Source organism: Cuculus canorus, chromosome 15, assembly GCF_017976375.1.
Source record: "Cuculus canorus isolate bCucCan1 chromosome 15, bCucCan1.pri, whole genome shotgun sequence".
Taxonomy (NCBI): Eukaryota; Metazoa; Chordata; class Aves; order Cuculiformes; family Cuculidae; genus Cuculus; species Cuculus canorus.
This window is the reverse complement of record NC_071415.1, coordinates 2,428,127-2,446,821: the sequence shown is the minus strand read 5'-3', so window position 1 is coordinate 2,446,821 and position 18,695 is coordinate 2,428,127. Positions and strand designations below refer to the sequence as shown.

The 18,695-nt window shown below is 50.0% G+C and overlaps 2 protein-coding genes across 3 annotated transcripts; one reads left to right on the top strand and one right to left on the bottom strand.

Annotated features, from left to right (window-relative positions):
- The first annotated feature begins 143 nt into the window (after window positions 1-143).
- Window positions 144-7,709, top strand: EEF2KMT (eukaryotic elongation factor 2 lysine methyltransferase). Its single transcript, XM_054080457.1, has 8 exons — window positions 144-322; window positions 687-749; window positions 1,730-1,810; window positions 1,994-2,095; window positions 2,925-3,058; window positions 5,378-5,685; window positions 6,302-6,451; window positions 7,106-7,709. The coding sequence occupies exons 1-8, from the start codon at window positions 242-244 to the stop codon at window positions 7,312-7,314; spliced, it is 1,128 nt and encodes a 375-aa protein (XP_053936432.1). The 5' UTR covers window positions 144-241; the 3' UTR covers window positions 7,315-7,709.
- A 137-nt stretch (window positions 7,710-7,846) lies between these two features.
- On the bottom strand, window positions 7,847-17,475 carry ALG1 (ALG1 chitobiosyldiphosphodolichol beta-mannosyltransferase). 2 transcript variants are annotated; one of them, XM_054080454.1, is made up of 13 exons: window positions 17,243-17,475; window positions 16,556-16,633; window positions 16,025-16,128; window positions 15,227-15,375; window positions 14,536-14,625; window positions 13,776-13,892; window positions 12,356-12,477; window positions 11,548-11,586; window positions 10,987-11,046; window positions 10,148-10,258; window positions 9,071-9,185; window positions 8,403-8,478; window positions 7,847-8,071 (listed from the first exon to the last, which is right to left on the bottom strand). In XM_054080454.1, exons 1-13 carry the CDS (start codon window positions 17,442-17,444, stop codon window positions 7,937-7,939), a joined length of 1,398 nt encoding a protein of 465 aa, XP_053936429.1. In that variant the 5' UTR covers window positions 17,445-17,475; the 3' UTR covers window positions 7,847-7,936. The 2 variants fall into 2 exon arrangements, with proteins under 2 accessions (XP_053936429.1, XP_053936431.1); XM_054080456.1 differs by having other exon boundaries at window positions 13,782-13,892; window positions 17,243-17,473.
- Between the last annotated feature and the right edge of the window lie 1,220 nt (window positions 17,476-18,695).

Below are 18,695 nucleotides of genomic sequence, written 5' to 3'. Positions count from 1 at the left end.
GGGGCGGGGGCTATTTGGGTGCCACGTGGGAGGGCGTGAATTAGCGAATGGCCGTGATTTTGTGAGAGGCGTGGCTTACGCAGAGGACCTATTTAGACTATTTACGAGGGGGCGTGGCCTGTTTGGAGGGGGCGTGGCGGGCGTGGAGTGGGTGTGGCGCGGGGGGTTCCGCCGCGGACTGGGGTCTACGTGACTGTCGGTTCGGGTCCCGGCGCGGGCGGGAGGAGGCGCCCCCGGGGCCATGGCTGAGCCGGAGCAGCTCGGGAGCCGCTTCCAGCGCCGCTTCCTGGCGGGCCGGCCGCTCCGGTCCTTCCCCTGGGCGGTACGGGGTATCCGGGGGCGGGGGAGAGCTCAGAGCAGCTGGAGGGGCTGCAGGGCAGCTGGGGAGGGGCTATTTCCAAGGGAGTCGAGTGATGGGACGAAGGGGAACGGCTTTAAATTGGAAAGGGGGAGATTTAGATCAGACATTAGGAAGAAATTCTTAACAATGAGGGTGGTGAGGCCCTGGCCCAGGTTGCCCAGGGAAGCTGTGGCTGCCCCATCCCTGGAGGGGTTCCAGGCCAGGTTGGATGGGGCTTGGAGCCCCTGATCCAGTGGGAGGTGTCCCTGCCCGTGGCAGGGGGTGGGACTGGGAGGTCTTTGAGGTTCCTTCCAACCCAAATAATTCTGTGATTGCTCTGCTTTAGGAGCTTGAACAGAACCTGCGTGCAGCACCGGGTCCCTCGCTGCTGGCGGACATCCTGCACCAGGTAATGGGGATGGAGAGCAGAGCCTTGCTTTGTGCTCATCGTCACGCAGCCCTGCAGCCAGGCCTGGGCAACAGCACAGCCCCTCCTTGTCCCCTCACTCAGCTCTTCTGCCATCACAGCAGCGGCCCAGGTGGGCGAGAAGGCCACCAGCATCCTGGCTGGGATCAGCCATGGGGTGGCCAGCAGGAGCAGGGCAGGGATCGTCCCCTGCACTCGGCGCTGGGGAGGCTGCACCTCGAATCCTGGGTCAGTTTTGGGCCCCTCACTCCAAGAAAGACCTTGAGGGGCTGGAGCGTGTCTGGAGAAGGGAACAGAGCTGGGGAAGGGTCTGGAGAACAGGGGCTGTGGGAGCGGCTGAGAGACCTGGGGGTGTTTAGCCTGGAGAAGAGGAGGCTGAGGGGAGACCTCATCGCTCTCTGCAGCTCCTGGAAAGGAGATTGGACTGAGATGGGTGCTGGGTTCTTCTAAGTGATGGGATGAGAGGAAATGGCCTCAAGTTGCACCAGGGGAGGTTTAGATTGGATATTAGGAAAAATGTCTTCACTGACAGAGCAGTAAAGCCCTGGCAGAGGCTGACCAGGGCAGTGGGGGAGTCTCCATCTCTGGACAGGTTCAAAAAATGTGTGTCTGCAGCACTTTGAGGAAGCAGCAAGCGAGGGGAGCGGCAAGCGAGGTGGCAAACTGAAAAGGAGAGAGAGAGAGAAGAGAAAAGCAAAAGGAGAAGGAGAGTAAATGGGGCTCTTTCCACTCAGTTTTGTCATTTTTTGAAAGGCATGAGCCATGTTTGCTGCTGTGGCTCCGCAAACCAACAAACTGACCAGAAAGCAATGCATTTCATTTTCTGGCTCAGTATCGCTTCGTTTGGCTACAGCCTAAGTTGCAGCACAGTTCCTGACACAGAGCCGACGCGTGGCTCCTTGCTCTCCCTCTGGACCCTCACCACCTTCAGTAATCAGTGATGATTGCTGTTCCTGTTTCAGACTGTTCTCCACTCTCTGTGTGTAAAATATCCCCCTCCCACCAAGTACAGAAGATGCTTCCTCACTGAACTCATCAAAAAGGTAGGGCTGACTTTTCTTTTGCTTGTTTCCCTTGAAAACCTGCCTGGTTTGCACTGGGCAATAGCAGAACAGTGCGCGATGTTCTGGTCAACGAGGCGTTGAAACAGGCCCTGGTGTGTGTACGTTCTCTGTCTCAGGACAGACCTTGTGGCATGCCTGACCACCTTATTCTCTGTCACACAGCATGAGGCCACGGGAGCTGAACCCCTCGATGAACTGTATGACACGCTGGCAGGTGTTTTGAATGAAGAAGAATCTACTCGCTGTTACAAAACCTACTTACTGGTAAGAACTAATGCTGCATTGTTAAAAAGCACCTGGACCCTGCGTTCAGTTCTGGAGTCCACAGCACAGGAAGGACATGGAGCGAGTCCAGAGGAAGCCAGGGAGATGATGTGGGGGCTGAAGTACCTCCTGTATGAGGACAGGCTGAGAGAGTTGGGGTTGTTCAGCCTGGAAAAGAGAAGGCTGTGAAGAGACCTCAGAGCAACCTTCCAGTACCTGAAGGGGCTACAAGGTAGCTGGGAGGACTTTAAAGATCATCCAGTTCCACCCCCCTGCCATGGGCAGGGACACCTCCCACTGGATCAGGGGCTCCAAGCCCCATCCAACCTGGCCTGGAATCCCTCCAGGGATGGGGCAGCCACCACTGCTCTGGGCAACCTGGGACAGGGCCTCCCCACCCTCACAAAAAAACATTTCTTCCTAAAATCTCATGCCAATCTCCCCTCTTTCAGCTTAAAAATTCCCTCTCATCCTGTTTTTGCACACCCTGATCCAGAGCCCCTCCCCAGCTTTCCTGGAGCCCCTTTCAGTACTGGGAGCTGCTCTAAGAGGAAAGCTCATCCCTCTGTTGCACCAGCAGCGGTCATGGACCTCAAGGTTACTATAAAACAGAAGATGGGGCCTTGGGCAGGTCCCTTCCAACCCAACCCAGTCTGTGATTCTATGATTATTCTATGAAATCCCTTTTAATCATCTGAACTAAGTAATTGGTGCCTTTCAAAGTAACCCCTGAGAAACCCGAAGTGCTTCCTACCTTTCCAATATTGACTGTAAACTGTAAACCCATTGTCTGTGTGGATACATCTTTGTTTTCTTGTGTTACTTCCAGCCCATGGGAGAATGTGTCACCCTTTCCGAGAGCGTGGCAATGATCTCTGGGGGAACCACGGGGCTCGTCACCTGGGATGCTGCTCTTCACCTCGCTGAGTGGGCAGTAGAGAACTCAGCAGTTTTCCGTAACAGGTAACAACAGCAGCACGGACGGAAAGACGATGACAGACATTGTCAGTTGTATTGTGAGTGAGCTACACAACTGCAATTTAATAATATTAAAGCTGGATTGGGAGCAGCCCTGAGGAGAAGGGCTTGGGGTGCTGGGGGATGAGAAGCTCAGTGTGGGCTCACAGCCCAGAAACCAACTGTGTCCTGGGCTGCATCTACAGCAGTGGGACCAGCAGGGGAGGGAGGGGATTCTGACCCTCTGCTCTGCTCTGGTGAGACCCCACCTGGAGCCCCGTGTCCAGTTCTGGAGTCCTCAGTACAGGAAGGACATGGAACTGTTGGAGAGAGTCCAGAGGAGGCCACAGAGATGATCCAAGGGCTGGAGCAGCTCCTGTGTGAGGACAGGCTGAGAGAGTTGGGATTGTTCAGCCTGGAGAAGAGAAGGCTCCGAGGAGACCTTAGAGCAGCTTCCAGTACTGAAAGGGGCTCCAGGTAAAGCTGGGGAGAGAGTCTGGATCAGGGAGTGCAGGGACAGGATGAGGAGGAACAGTTTTGAGCTGAAAGAGCAGAGGTTTAGATAGAATCTTCAGAAGAAATTCAATATGATGAGGGTGAGGAGGCCCTGGCCAAGGGTTTCTAGAGCAGTGGTGGCTGCCGCATCCCTGGAAGTGTTCAAGGCCAGGTTGTTCAAGGTTTTGATCACCCTGATCCAGTGGGAGGTGTCCCTGCCCATGGCAGGGAGGTGGAACTGGATAGGTTTGAAGGTCCATTCCCACCCAAACCAGTTTGTGATTCTAATATATATATTAGAATAACTGAAATAGCCCCCCCTTTTGCTACTGGAAAATTGTTGCTCTCATCTGCTCTGCAATAGCCAAACTTTAGTCCAGGAAGGGACCACATAGTTCTTTTAAGATGGGTTTTAAGATCAAAACCATTATGCCATGCAGTCAGAGATGCTCCCTAAAGTAGGCTGCCAAATCTCAGCTGCCATGCTGTCCAGCCAGGAGTGACGTCTGCTGCATTCCATGGTAATTTGGCTGAGCTTGGTTGATCAATGTGCAGGTATCCGCATCTGGTTTCAGAGTCTGGGCTTCGTTTATCAGCAGTGAGAGGAATAAGCCCTTTTGAGGAATGATTCGGCTGAGTTAACTGTAAATAGCAACTGCCAGAGGAGAGGAGCTGCGCTGCCGGAGTGCCTGTTCCTCCCCAATGACTGAGTGTCACACACCGAGGCAGATGGAGCAGGACCTGGAACTGCCCTTAAACATTTAGTTTATAATGTTACAATTCTAAGTCAAGAATATAAGCTTAAGTGCAGACTGATATTAGTATCCTATAAGGATTTGTTAGGGACTGTATTGACCCATCAGGAGTTCAATGATAAAGTCTTTTTAGATGTTTCCATGATGTTGCTGCAGGTGAAGTTTTTGCAGATGCTGTGGTGGTGTAGGGATTGATCCATGATGGGATGTTGATGTCAGTTCCTTCTGTAGTGAGAACGTCTGGGCTATCAGTCAGCCCAGCTCCTTATCTTCTTTACCTTCGGCCAGTGGTGCTGCTGGTAAGGGATGCGGTGGGTTGTTTTGCACCCCTGCTGGTGCAACCTCCACCAACGTGTAGGGATCCGAAAAACTCCAGGGTCATACATCAAGCCATTTCTAACACTCAAAACTCATGGTTTCCACATCCATTAAGTCATCTGAGTACAACATATATTGGTTTCTATTCACAAATCTTATTAATACATCTGTTTTCAGGAACCCCTCTGATTCGTTGATCTGTGGCTATGGTGGAACTCTCCCTGCCTGTGTTGATATGCGGGAGGGGTGACCAGGGGCCAGTTTGGTTATCCTGACAGGCAAACGAGTGGCAGAGACATCAGGGCTAGCTCGTTCTCCTCGACTGATCCTTGCTGCACACATGGCCTTGCATGTGGCCACTGATGTGGAGCGGCCACTAGACCTCCACCTCCCTCTCCTCCACCCTGCAACTCAGTAGCCCTCTTCAGCAGCTTACAGGGCAGGGATATGTCTCTGGGGAAAGAATGAGGCAGCCAGTTCGGATGGAAGCAACCACGCTGCACAACTGTAAACCCGGGTGGAATGTATCTCATCCCTGCTGTGGAAATGCTTTGTACCGTATGCAAAAGCAGTATTTAAAGTATGTCATTTTTTACGCTTTTAATTGCATTTTCAGTGTTTACCAACTCTACCAGTTATTTCAAACAGATTGGATTGTAGATGGTTTACTCAAAAATAATTGAAATAGCTTGCAGCAGATGTTACCTAACTCAATTTGGAGTCCTAAGTACTTCTTTACTCTGTTATTACCTTTCAGGACAGTTTTGGAACTAGGGAGTGGCATCGGCTTCACTGGAATTGCAATCTGTAAAGCCTGCCATCCCAAGCGGTTCATATTCAGTGACTGCCACCCCCGTGTTCTCCAAGAGCTGGCACAAAACATCCGCTTGAACGGCTTTGTCCTGGAGCCTGGAGCTGCCCATCACATCCAAACGGAGCCCCACGACTGGGAGGCAGAGGCAGCAAAGCACCAAAACGTGGCACTCACTGTTGCAGAACTTGACTGGGGCTCAGTTACAGAAACCCAAGTGTCAGATCTCCATCCTGACGTCATCATTGCAGCAGGTGTTTTGCGCTTCTGCTTCTGGATTGCGCTCTGCAGCTTCCTCACACGGGGAAAAGCAGGCATTGAGGTCTTCTCTCTGGTGACCAAGGATAGGACCCAAGGGAATGACAGGAAGATGCCAGGGGAGGGTTAGGTTGGATATTCCAGTTCCTGAAGGGGGCTACAATAAAGCTGGGGAGTAAATAAAGTTTACAAGAGTAAATAAAGTTTACAAAGGCTTGTGGTGATAGGACGAGGGGGAACGGGTATAAACTGGAGAGGGGCAGATTTAGACTGGACATAAGGAAGAAATTCTTCATGATGAGGGTGGGGAGGCCCTGGCCCAGGTTGCCCAGAGCAGTGGTAGCTGCCCCATCCCTGGAGGCGTTCCAAGGCCAGGTTGGATGGGGCTTGGAGCCCCTGATCCAGTGGGAGGTGTCCCTGCCCATGGTAGGGGGTGGGACTGGTTGGGCTTTGAGGTCCCTTCCAACCCAAACCATTCTATTATCTCAAAGGTCTTTTCCAATGTAAATGATCCTGTGATTCCTGCAAGGTGAATATTTTACATCTTTGTTCTGTAGTTTTCATTCTGCTTTTTACTCTTGGCAAGTGCTGAATGTTTTCCTTTCTGTGCAGATGTGGTGTACGATCCAGAGATCATTTTAGCCCTTATTGGTATGCTCCAGAAACTCTCTGCCTTTGGAGCAGACGGAAAACCTCCAGATGTCTACATTGCTTCCACAATCCGTAACCCGGACACCTATCACCTCTTCCAGGCTGAGCTCTGTAGGTACCTTTTGCATCAAGCGTATCTGTGGTTTTGGCCTCTTTCCCCATCCCTTGATCCGTAGTAGAGCTGAAAGGAGCTCTGGTTGGTGCCAGGTGTTGTCCAACAGGGAGATGCTTATCCCAGAGCTGAATTCAGAGTGCTCTGCCTAAGAGCAGGAGTATTCCACATGGATTTGAATGTCACCTTTTGCTATGTCCGTTTGTCACCATTCCCTTTTGTTGAGTGCCAGCTGGGGAGGAAATGCAGGTGCGGTGGTGATGGGAAACTGAGGAAGGGTTAAGCTTAGGTTAACTAAGAAAGGAGGAATCAACCTGTGCTGCAGTGTAACATTCCAGAGGCTGCTTAAAGCCTTTACCTTCTTTTAGCTGTTCTTTGTGGGTTAAAAATCCAACCAGAGATTAAATACAATAGGGAGGGAGTAGGGGTTTTCCTTGGGAGGCCTGTCTTTTGGGTCTGCAAGCAATTGCTTAACTCACAAAGTGATGGAGTGCACAGCACAAGCACTGCTGTGTTTAAAATCACCATCTCCTAAGCATTTCCCCATGGCTCGCGTTAACAACATGCTGCAGGTCTCTTCTTACAGACCTGGGCACACAGCTCTGGCTTCTCGTTTCATTAAGCAGAATGATTCCCAGTGTTTCTCCTTACAGATAAAGCTGGGATCAGATGGCAGGTTATTCCAGCCCACGGCCACAGGATTCTTCTCGATGACATGCAACCGAATGTGACTATTCTCCAGCTATTTGTACAGCCTCAAATCCGACAGAGTGAGGCTTTTCAGACCAACAGGAGCAATCCTTGCAACAAGACTATCTTGAATTCTCCAAACGCACAGGAGAGGCTCCGAGCATCACAGTAAAATCACACCAGAGGACATTCAGCACTTGTCTAAGGAAGGTGAGCCAGGAATATTAACTGGTTCACAAAACAAACCCCACTGGACCCTCAGTTCAAACACAGCAACTCGGATAAAAGGCACCTCTTATTTCCAAGAAAAAAATACTCCAAGCACCTCCTGAAGCGCTTCCCACACAGCAGGTCCAGCTGGCAACAGCTGAGAAATGGATTTAAGTAAGTTCACCAAAAAGTGACTTTTTAGCAGCGGAAGTAACAGGTCTCGCTCACACAAGTTCCTCGAGGAACTCCACTTCCCTCCCACTTCCCACAGCTTCACCCCAAGTGATATGGAAGGCAAGGCAGGCCAGAAGGCAAGGCTTAAGCTCTCCTGCACAGGAATTACGTCTTCCCGCAGGACTTCCACCACTGGCACACAATGAACCGCCACGGCTGCACTTTCAGCCCTGTCTTATTCAGACACAGCTCCAATTGTGAAGGAAAAGCTGTGTCCAAACCACTGTCCCAAGGTGAAGTAGTTACAAACTGCAAACACAGACAATACAAAGCGTTTATTCACTATTTATCAGATCCATGCATCTCCAGGAATGAATCTGTTTTTCTGACTCCCCCCTCCTCCTCCACGGTCAGTCGTTCTGCCTGAACAAAGGAAGAACAGTCTGGTCCCAACTCTCATCCCAGCGCAGCTGCTTGGACGCACGGAGGTTTTCCCTGTAGCTGTGAAGTTTCCCTTCCAGTGTAGGGAATCCCAAGAAAAGCATCTGTAGGTTAAACAAAGAAGATCACAGAAAACACCCCATGTCACATTTCAGACTCATTCCAGCCTCCCCACAGTTATCCCTCAACTACAAGGCTGCAGAAGGAGAGAGCTGTCTGTCTGACCCCATAAACAGCACACAATGACAATATTTAAGTGTTCTTGCCAGCTTTGTATCCACATTCCAACAGAAGTGAGACCAATAGCATTCACCAGGCAAAGCAGTATCTTCTGAGGATGCACAATACAGAGCTGGCAGCCAGAGGGGAGATGGCTCACATGGTGGCACCTCTATAGTTACAGCTACTACAAAGAGAAATCAGTCCAGCCTTTACCTTCAGTTGTTCTGCAAGTTCATTCCAGTCCCGGAATATCAGACCGTTTTCATCGTGCTTCACAAGTTCATGTAAGCTGTGAAGAGAAGCCATGGAAGAAAGCATGAGACAGAAAGCAGTGAGTGGGACAGAACATGTTTAGGAGTCGTGTGGTGACCTCTGGAGGGACTGCAAGAGGGCATCTGCAGCCCAGGGATCCTGGATGGGGAGAGACGAGCTCCAGGCCTGACAAAGAGAGTAAAGCTTTTACATGTTAAGACTGTTTCTCCCCTCTCTGTCAGACTATCCCAGCCCAGGATCCAGCTCACGAGATGTCCACAGACAGCGTCTCTTCATTTATAAGGGCTGCTGTTTCCCCAAGAGGCAGTGAATTGCCAGAGTGACCATGCACACTCAACCCTCACCGAAACAAAGGATTACGGGGTCGGTTTTTAAGGCAACTGGTTGCATTAAACACTCCCAACTTTGTAGAAACTAGTGTTAATTTTTTTAAACTGATCTTAAATAAAACAACCTTGATTCCTAATTTATCTTATTGAATTAAAACCCCATACTGTTATGGCATAACAGCAGGATCTCATTGGATACGCACAGCAGATGTGGAACTGCTTTGTAAGGATGTTTAATGTGATCCCCCTTAAGCTCCATCAGAACAAGCAAGCTCTTACCATTCAAAATATATCGCGCACACAGGTAAACAACAGCCGAACATATCCACCACCTTCATGGGCAGATCCAAGCCGCTGGATGACTTGTGCAGACACACCCCCAGGTCTGCTGAGCCTGGAGGCAAACAGAATGGACGAGAGGCTGAGCCTGGAGGCAAACAGCTCCTCCAGTCTCACTGCAAACCTTTCTACTGATGTTGTGCTTTGGATGGTGCGAGTGGAACAGCAACTGCTTGCAGCACCATCCAGACTGATGCAATTTCAAGCACTCGGGAAAACCAAGTGCAATATGCTTTGTTTCTGGTCAGTCTGGCTTTAGAAACACACCAGGTGAGGGCAAATTCAATTAAAAGGAATTTTAAACATTGCACATATCTTAAAACAGCCTTTCTGCCTCTGAATCTGCTACAAGTGGTTAAGCGCACAGGAAAACTCTATATGATCCAGGCAGGATAACCCACAGGGCTCACCAGTGGCCACCTCCAGCTCCAGTGAGTTCAAAGCAGAGAAATCAGTGTGATTTTATAGACGTTATCTTCACGAGTTAAAAAGCACCAAGCATAGACAGTGTTCTCCAGCTGCACAGCAGCTTGAACCCTGCTGAGCATACATCAAGTTGAATATGTATTTTACTACTTTTAAGCTTACTCACTCTTTACACTAATCCACACTGAGGGAGCACTATTCTAAGGGTTTGTTAATTTAGATTTCAGCTATTTTTGTTTGCTCAGCCAAAACCTTCATGATTTCATTTAGTGGTGACCCTGACAGTGCACTGGAAGATGCACAGGCACGCTGTATTTCTGCACAGTTAGAAGAAATTAAGAGTACAAAGAACAGGCTGAAACAGCCACGCAGAGACTACGCTTACTTCTTGGGAGAACAGTGAAAAGCTGTAGATAGAAAAACTGAGCAGTTTTGGTGGCATGATCAAACCCAGGGACAGCACACATCAAGCTGTCACTAATCAGCACCTTCATTCCCTTCCTGTGTTCTACCAGCTCCTATGTCAGACCTGCAGCAGCTCTCTCCATCTTTGCCAAGTGATTTTTCATGCATTCTCAATCCACTATTTACCGAGCAAAAGTGGGTAATCCTCAGCTTCCAGCCACGGTGTACAGATCTGGATGTGTTTCAAGTGCAGTTTATTTATCAGTCCGTTGTAGTAGTCTTTCAGAGGTCCTTTACCTGTTTAAACCAGAAAAATATAGATATAATAGTCTTTTTTATCAAGATGACTGAAAATAGTGTGGTCTGTGCCTCTTGCGAACACTGCTGTTGTACCAGGCACACACAGGACACCACACGCAGACCCCAAGGACACAGGGAGGACCGAGTCCCCTCGAGAACAGCATGAACCCAGCATCATTTACTCCACGTTCAGAAGAGTCGGCCATCCACACTCCCAGCCTCAGGTTTGTCCACAGCCCTAAGGTAACGAAAGAAGTCAGGGCAAACTCCATCAGAACAACTGGCCCTTCAAAAACCACACTGGGGTTTAGTTTGCTCTTACTGAGACCGTTAACCAAACACATCCCTTCTGCCTACACAGCTTACTGGCAAACCCTTGTTTGATGAGCAGGTCTTTCCCAACACCTAAACCTTTCTGCTTCACACTCCAAACATCAGATTATAATTCCTTTTGGTGCAGTATCTCAATGCTGGACTAAAAGTCTTCTGCCCATGGAATAACGCACAGCTGTACCAGGCAGGCAGGTCGAGAGCTTCTCCTCTTTAAAGCGGTGCCATGATGACATGGCTGTAATGGACGGCACATCACTGCTCCTGTCCCCAGACACAAAGACAACAGCCCCTCCTATCTCTTCACCACCAACAAAGAGTCAACATAGAACAAAAGTGAAAATAAAGTCTTCTGTATCAGCACAGAAAGAACTGTAATGCAAATAAACCCTTACCTGTTATCACACACACTAACGATGGAAGCTCAGCTCCCCCATCAATGTACTGCTCGTAAACTGGAGAACATAAAAACCAGTTAGGGTCAACAAATATACAGACACCTGGTTTAAAAGTAAATGTAGCAATGTTAACATTTGCAAACTCCTGTACAAGTCAGTTATGGTCTGTTTAAATGCACTGTTCACGAGGTGTTTATTCTAGTGCACCATATCAGCCATTTCAGTATCACAACTTAGAAACTGCAGCTGCAAAGCCTACACAACCAGACAATGTGCACACCCTCCTCTCACTGTGATCACCGTGAGCACACGTTGTAGCTTAGAAAGTGAAACAGCAACAGACAAACTAGTTAGAACTATTAATTCTCCCCGACAACTACTCTAATTGAATCCCGATGTTGCACTGCTATGTTCCAACTCCTAATCTTAAATCACTGATTAATCCCATACACCTGCATTTTCTCTTGAATTTGCAACCACTGTTCCTTAGCAAAACCCCTCACAACTGTCCAGAAAGCAACTATTCTCCTTTGAATTGATGAATTCCTTCATACCTACCTTCTAAAGCTTTTAAAAGGACTGAGAAGTCTTCATCCTCTGAAAGAGAAGGCTTTATTAGTGACATTCATATTCCTACCATTTAGAGTGAATTGTTGTCTTTAAATAACAATAATCAAGATTTTCCTCACCTTCATTTAAATGATTTAAGTATGGAATCTGTTTTTCCTACTAAATATCCGCTGGAACGGTTTTCATAAATAAAACACAGTGCTTGCCTGCTGCCTTTATGGGCACCGGGGCAGACAAATGCCACAAATCCTGCACAGACTCCAAGCTGTGACGTTAAACGTTTCTAGTTTCCAAATTAAGTGTAGAGCTTTCCCTGTTAATTCAAAGGCACAGACAATTCTGCCCATGGTTACCAGCAAGGGATTTGTTTCCACTTTCTGTTCCCTTTTTCACACACAGAGGGGGAAAAAAGATTATGTACTCTACATTATCAGAAATAACAGAGTACATATTTGAGTTTATTGATCCATTTGACACCGCCATGCAGGACAGTACGTCTAGAGTGGAAATTAAACAGCAAGTAGGAAATCTCTTTACTTGTTCTTGAAGCCAAGCCTCTACGCTGCAGCTCTATAATTAAAATACAACTTAAACCCCAGCGTGTTCAAGCCCTGAGGGATATCCCATACAACCTGTCTGTACAGCCTTTCAGTCAGATGAAGGAAAAAAGCAACCCTGCCATTGATTATTTAAACCTGCATAGTGAGCGTCCAGTGCGAGGACATACAAAAGCCCTCATTTTATCTTTTGCTAACCAGTAGTTAAATAGTAAATATAAAGCTCTTTGCTTGCAAACCTGTCCAGCTTGTGCTGCTGATTAGAAGAGCTGGTCGCCCTCTGGGTTTTAGCACGCGTCCAGTTTTCTCATCCACTTCTGTGAAGGCAGACCTCTTGGCATCCAAACCGACACACTCTGTACTACGGAGAAAGGGTTTGCTCACAAAAAAGGGGTTTTGTTCTCACAAACAGGAGGAAACACTACACTTAAGAAAGAGAAATCGCCAAACACTGCTTCTGAGCTGCAGAGACTCCATCGTAACAGAGACTGTGATTCATCTTCCTTGTTGCTACCATGGGCCCACTGACATCACTGCTACCAGCATGATCCCACCTTTACCCAAGCGTTTTCCGTGACAGGTTGAGAGAACAGCCTCTCTTTCCAGCTCTGTTTCAAACTCACAGCAGAGACGGGGGCCAACAGCACATGGCTACAAAGATGATGTGAGGGCTGGAGCACCTTCCATACAAGGACAGGCTGAGAGAGTTGGGGTTGTTCAGCCTGGAGAAGAGAAGGCTCTGAGGAGCTCTTATAGCGACCTTCCAGTACCTGAAGGGGCTCCAGGAAAGCTGGGGAGGGGCTGTTCATAAAGGCTTGTGGGGATAGGATGAGGGGGAACGGGGATAAACTGGAGAGGGGCAGATTCAGACTGGACATAAGGAGGAATTTCTTCACGATGAGAGTGGTGAGGCACTGGAACAGGTTGCCAATGGAAGTTGTGGCTGCCCCATCCCTGGAGGTGTTCAAGGCCAGGTTGGATGGGCCTTGGGCAGCCTGAGCCAGTGGGAGGTGTCCCTGCCCATCACAGGGGGTTTGGAGCTGGATGATCTTTAAGGTCCCTTCCAACCCTAACTAGTCTATGATTCAGCTGAACTCAGAGCCTGTAACTCTACCGTGGGCATTCCCAAAGAGAAGCCGCTACACACCGTGGCTTCCACTGCTTTTCCAAGCATTAGTTCGCTAAAAGAACGCCATGTTTAGAAAGCTGTCTGCTACAGGAGACACCCTGCACACAGACAGAGGAATGCTTAGCACAGACCACGGTCTGGAGAGCTCTCCCCAGGAAGGGAACGGAAGGGCTACTGGGAACGAAGCCTCCCATCACCACCAACTCATTCAGTGGGAGCAAGTCCCACCCCAGAGATGTTCTATTACAGTTCCCCTCTGTACTTATGCCAGCTTCTTTAACAATTAAACACTGCTGTTATGTCACACTCCGAGCACTCAATTATCACTATTTGATGACTTCACTTACTCTGGCCTCTCCCAGCAACAATTAAGCCAACCTGCACGCACCGACTGCTGGCCACGAGCACAGAGACACTGCTCTGCCACTGACGTTCAGTAACCCGCGCCCCCAGCTACAACTGTTTCTGGTAAACAAGTGCAATAACTTCATGTCATTCGATTAAGGACTGTGACCACATGCTTTACTTACACATACCGTGGTTTAAATGGTTCATAATCTTTGGCAAGTTTCAAGTACAAATGATGTTGAAGTTCTAATGGTGTCTCCTTAAAATAGGAAGCTGGTCTGTCATACAGCGTCACTGCCCTGTAATAAAATGAATTCTCAAGGTAAAAAACAAGCAGATGTACCACAAGATACATGGCACAGCAACAGACAAGGTAAGGCAGAACGGAATTAAGTAAATCAATAGAGCAAAATAATTAATTTTCTCTTACAGCCTTCTGTACTCCTGAAATTTGCTGGAATATACCAAGGTGGATGTATTAATCCTGTAACAAAGGACTCTCTTCTTGTGTGCGTACTCAAGGGTCTAATACAACTATACAAACTGCAGACATAGTTGTCCTGACTTTCAGACTTGCCTCATAACTGTTCCTGAGCAGCTTTGATCCTAAAGCCCTCTGACTGCAGAAGAACATCTGCAGGGCAGACTAATTGTTAAAAACCACAGTGATGTCTGCCTTATTCTGATTCCAAGCAAACTTTTGTAAGCCTGGACTGCCACCCTCTAGTCAATGGGGTGTTAATTATGACAGCTAATGAAGCTTCTTGAATGCCTGCAATGCACTGGCTCACTACAACACTGAGCTAACATGTTCCAGTGGTGACGGGTGGGCTCGGGAAAGCTGCTTTGTAAGATCCTTGTGAATCCAGAATCCTCAGGCATCTGTTTTTCCATTTCACTTTGAGCACGCACACACTAATTTGTCAGAGGGACCCGACTAACCTGATGCCGCAATTCACCCACAGATCTTCTCTCATTGCGTTAGTGACACACAAGTTGTAGTCAGCCAAACGCCCAAAAAACTTCTCATACCTGACAAAAATGAAATTTTAGTTAGAAACGAAAGGCGGGCAATCGCATTAAACAAAGAGCAACTTCTCACCAGTGCCGGTGCTAATTAAAAGGTAAACAAAACCAGAAGACCCACAATTGCCCCCCGGAACTGAAATTTAATTACCAGTTAATGATTGACTCCTTATACCAAAGCAGTATCAGTTTATGAGAAGGGATATAGCGTAACTCCCTTATCCTCCAAGACCTAAGAACACCACGCCTGAAAGCCTTTACAGCCTTTATCTCCGTGTAACCAATTGGATACAGCAAGAAATGGGTATTTAAAGATGAGCTGGAGTGTAAATGGCATCAGGGAATAAAAGAAACCTGCACATAAACAGGAATGCTAATAACAAGATCAAAGTTTGCATATGCACAAAAAAACAACCCACCTACTTCATCAAATTGCCTTCTCATATGTTTAATGAAGGTATTTTACAGAATGTGCTTCCTGAAACAGAAAGTTTAACACAGCAAAACCCAGAAACCCTTCACAGAAACAGCCCCTCACGAACTGTGTTCTTCTGAACTCTGCCGAGGTACGTAATCCCTGAGGAGAAGAAGAATTTACTGTACAAACCACTTTGCAATCTGTACCAGCGGGTGGTTTCTCCCATGTTTCAGTCCCATCAGAGTGTATCCGTAGTTGTGCCAATCGATGATCAGTTTGCTTCTCCAGAACAGGCAGGCGACCCAGGCGACAGCAATACTGGGTAAGCCCGGAGGATTCTGTACAGCAAATCAGACAAATATTTAAGAACAGCGTGAGACTGGGATGGAGTGACAAACACCAAGCACCTCCCAGAAAAAGAAAATCAAATGGCTGAAATTATGTTGCCCAGAGCAGTGGTGGCTGCCCCATCCCTGGAGGGGTTCCAGGCCAGGTTGGATGGGGCTTGGAGCCCCTGATCCAGTGGGAGGTGTCCCTGCCCATGGCAGGGGGTGGAACTGGATGGGCTTTGAGGTCCCTTCCAACCCAAACCATTCCATGATTCTATGATCTTAATGACCAGAAAACTTTGTATTCACCAATTACAGAACTGCTGGTTTCTCCTGGGAAGACTGGCAGGCATTTCAGATTTACTGCTGGATCAGGATCAAAATTCCTCTCCAATAAACACAAACATTTGTGTTAAGATTTATTCTTTACTGCTGTCCATAGCAGTGAAATCCCAAAAGCTCAACAACAAACAGGAAGGACACATGCAAGCTATCAACAGAAAAATCAAAGTTCAGAGCCAAATAAATAGTCTGATATAGGTTTACACCACTGACCAGACTAGTTTTAGTTCTCAAAAACTGGAACAAGGCTGCTAAAAATGCCTTGTAATGCAGTACTATTTCTTTTTACTAATACTAGTCCCACCACAAACCATACCTGAAGAAGAATATAGGATGGTTGCTCTATCTTCAGCATCGTGTACAGTAACTGGACTGCCTGCACAAGGACTTTCACCACGTACTGGAACAGCATTGGGAGGGCTGGAAAAGGATAGAACATGCAGTGAGAGCAGTGTGACTGTCCGGAGACATGCGCCTCGCATAGCGCTGGCTGGCAACCAGTCCCTAGCGGAGTTCCACAGGGATCCATCCTAGCCCACGGCTCTTTACTCTCTTTATAAATGACCTGGATGCAGAACTTGAAGGTTTACTAAGTTTGCAGATGACACAAAACTGGGAGAAGCTGCTGATGCTCCTGAGGGCAGAGAGGCCCTGCAGAAGGATCGGGAAAACCAGACAACAGGGCAATCACCAGCCACACGGAGTTTAAAGAGGGCAAGTGCTGGGTTTTGCACCTGGGACACAGCAACCCTGGCTGGACAGACAGACAGACCGGGGAGCAGAGGCTGGAGAGCAGCGCTGAGCAAACGGATCGGGGGTGCCCACCAGCCCCGGCCCCTGCACCCACCTGCCAGCCCCCGTATCTCTGCCACCGGCACCAGCCGGATCTCATCGTTCTGCAGCACGTCCCGGTGTGGCCGGCTCTCTGCAAGGGGGACGAGCATCACACGGGGAGCCCCTGCCCCTGCCCTGGCCCTGGCCCCAGGCCCTGCCCGACTCTCCTGCTCCTGCTGCCCCTTCCCCCGCCCTTGCCCCCTCCTCCCAACTTCACCCCTCTCCTCCTGCCCCCCTTCTCCTGCTCCCTTTCTCTTGCCCCCGATCCCTTTCTCCTGTCCCTGATCCAGCCCCTGCTCCTTTCTTCCCTACTCCTGCCCCTGCTCCCCTTTTCCCACCCCCTGGCCCCCTTCTCCTGCCTTTTGCTCCCCTTCTCCTGCTCCCTCTCTCCCGCCCCTTGCATCCCTACTCCTGCCCCTTCTCCTGCCCTCCTTGTCCTGTTCCCGCCCCCTTTCTCCTGCCCTGGTTCCCTGCCCCCTGTTCCCTTCTCCTGCCCTTGTTCTCCTTCCTCCCTTCTCCCACGTCAGCTCTCTTCTACTGCTCCTGCCCCTCTTCTCCTGCCCCTGCCCCCCTCTTTCTGTCCCTATCGCCCCCCTCCCCTTCCCCAGCCCTCTTGGCCCCGCCCCCTTGATCAGGCCCCGCCCCCACTTCCCCTCTCCCGCCCCTTGGCCCCGCCCCTTGGCCCCGCCGCCGCACTCACGCACGAAGCCCAGCAGGGCCACGCGCCGCCCGTGGCGCGCGAGCGCGAGCGCGTGGTACTGCACGCGCGGGCTGCGGCCCAGGTCGCCCAGCACGGCCACGCACACGCGCCCCGCGCCGCGCGCCGCCCGCCGCCACAGCAGCGCCAGCGCCGCCGCGCCCAGCGCCGCCAGGAGCAGCAGCGGAACCAGCAGCGCCGCCATCTTGGGCGGGGGCGGGGCCGGGGCGGGGCCTGCGGGAAGGGCCGAGGGGTGCGGGGACACCGAGGGCGATTGAGTGCAGCGCCTGTCACCGCACAGGGCACCCCGACATCCACCCACGGGGCTGGGGGCCTCGGCAGACGCTGCTGGAATGGTGTCAGGCTGTGGGTCTTTCTAGTGCTCCAGCACCCTCTGGGGGAAGAACCTGCTCCTCATGTCCAACCTAACCCTCCCCTGGCATCTTCCTGCCATTCATAGAAGCACAGAATAGTTTGGGTTGAAGGGACCTCAAAGCCCATCCAGTTCCAACTAGATCCCACTGGATCAGGGGCTCCAAGCCTCATCCAACCTGGCCTTGAACACCTCCAGGGATGGGGCAGCCACAACTTCCCTGGGCAACCTGGGCCAGGGCCTCCCCACTGTCATCATGAAGAAATTCCTCCTTGTGTCCAGTCTAAATCTGCCCCTCTCCAGTTTTTGCCCATCACCCCTCGTCCTATCACTACAACTGTTTGTGAACAGCCCCTCCCCAGCTTCTTTGTAGCCCCTTCAGGTACTGGAAGGTCCCTCTAAGGTCTCCTCAGAGCCTTCTCTTCTCCAGGCCGAACAACCCCATCTCTCTCAGCCTGTCCTAATGGGAGGTGCTCCAGCCCTCAGATCATCCTTGTAGCCTCCTCTGAACCCGTTCCAGCAGCTCCATCTCCTTCTTACGCTGAGGATTCCAGAACTGGACACAATACTCCAGATGAGGTCTCACAAGAGTGGAACAGAGGGGCAGAATCCCCTCCCTCCCCTGCTGGCCACGCTTCTTTTGAGGGAGCCCAGGACACAGTTGGTTTCTGGGCTGCAAGCGCACATTGCCAGCTCATGTCGAGCTTCTCATCAACTAGCACCCCTAGTCCTTCTCCAAAGGGCTGCTCTCAACCATACCATGCCCCATCCTGTGTTGAAACCATGGATTGTCTCAACCCAGGTATAGGACCTTGCACTTGGCCTCGTTGAACCTCATGAGGTTCACACAGCCCCACTTCTCCAGCTTGTCCAGGTCCCTCTGAATGACATCCCATCCTTATGGTGTGGCAAGTGCACCACTCAGCTTGGAGTCATCATTCCCTTGGTCGCCAGAGCTCAGCGCCTGGTCCTCCTCCTCCTCTTGTGAGGAAGCTGCAGAGCACGATGAGGTCTATTCCTCTTTTGTGAGACCTCACCCCATGTGTGGCAGTGGCCTGGACAAAATAAAAGCTGAGGGCCAGC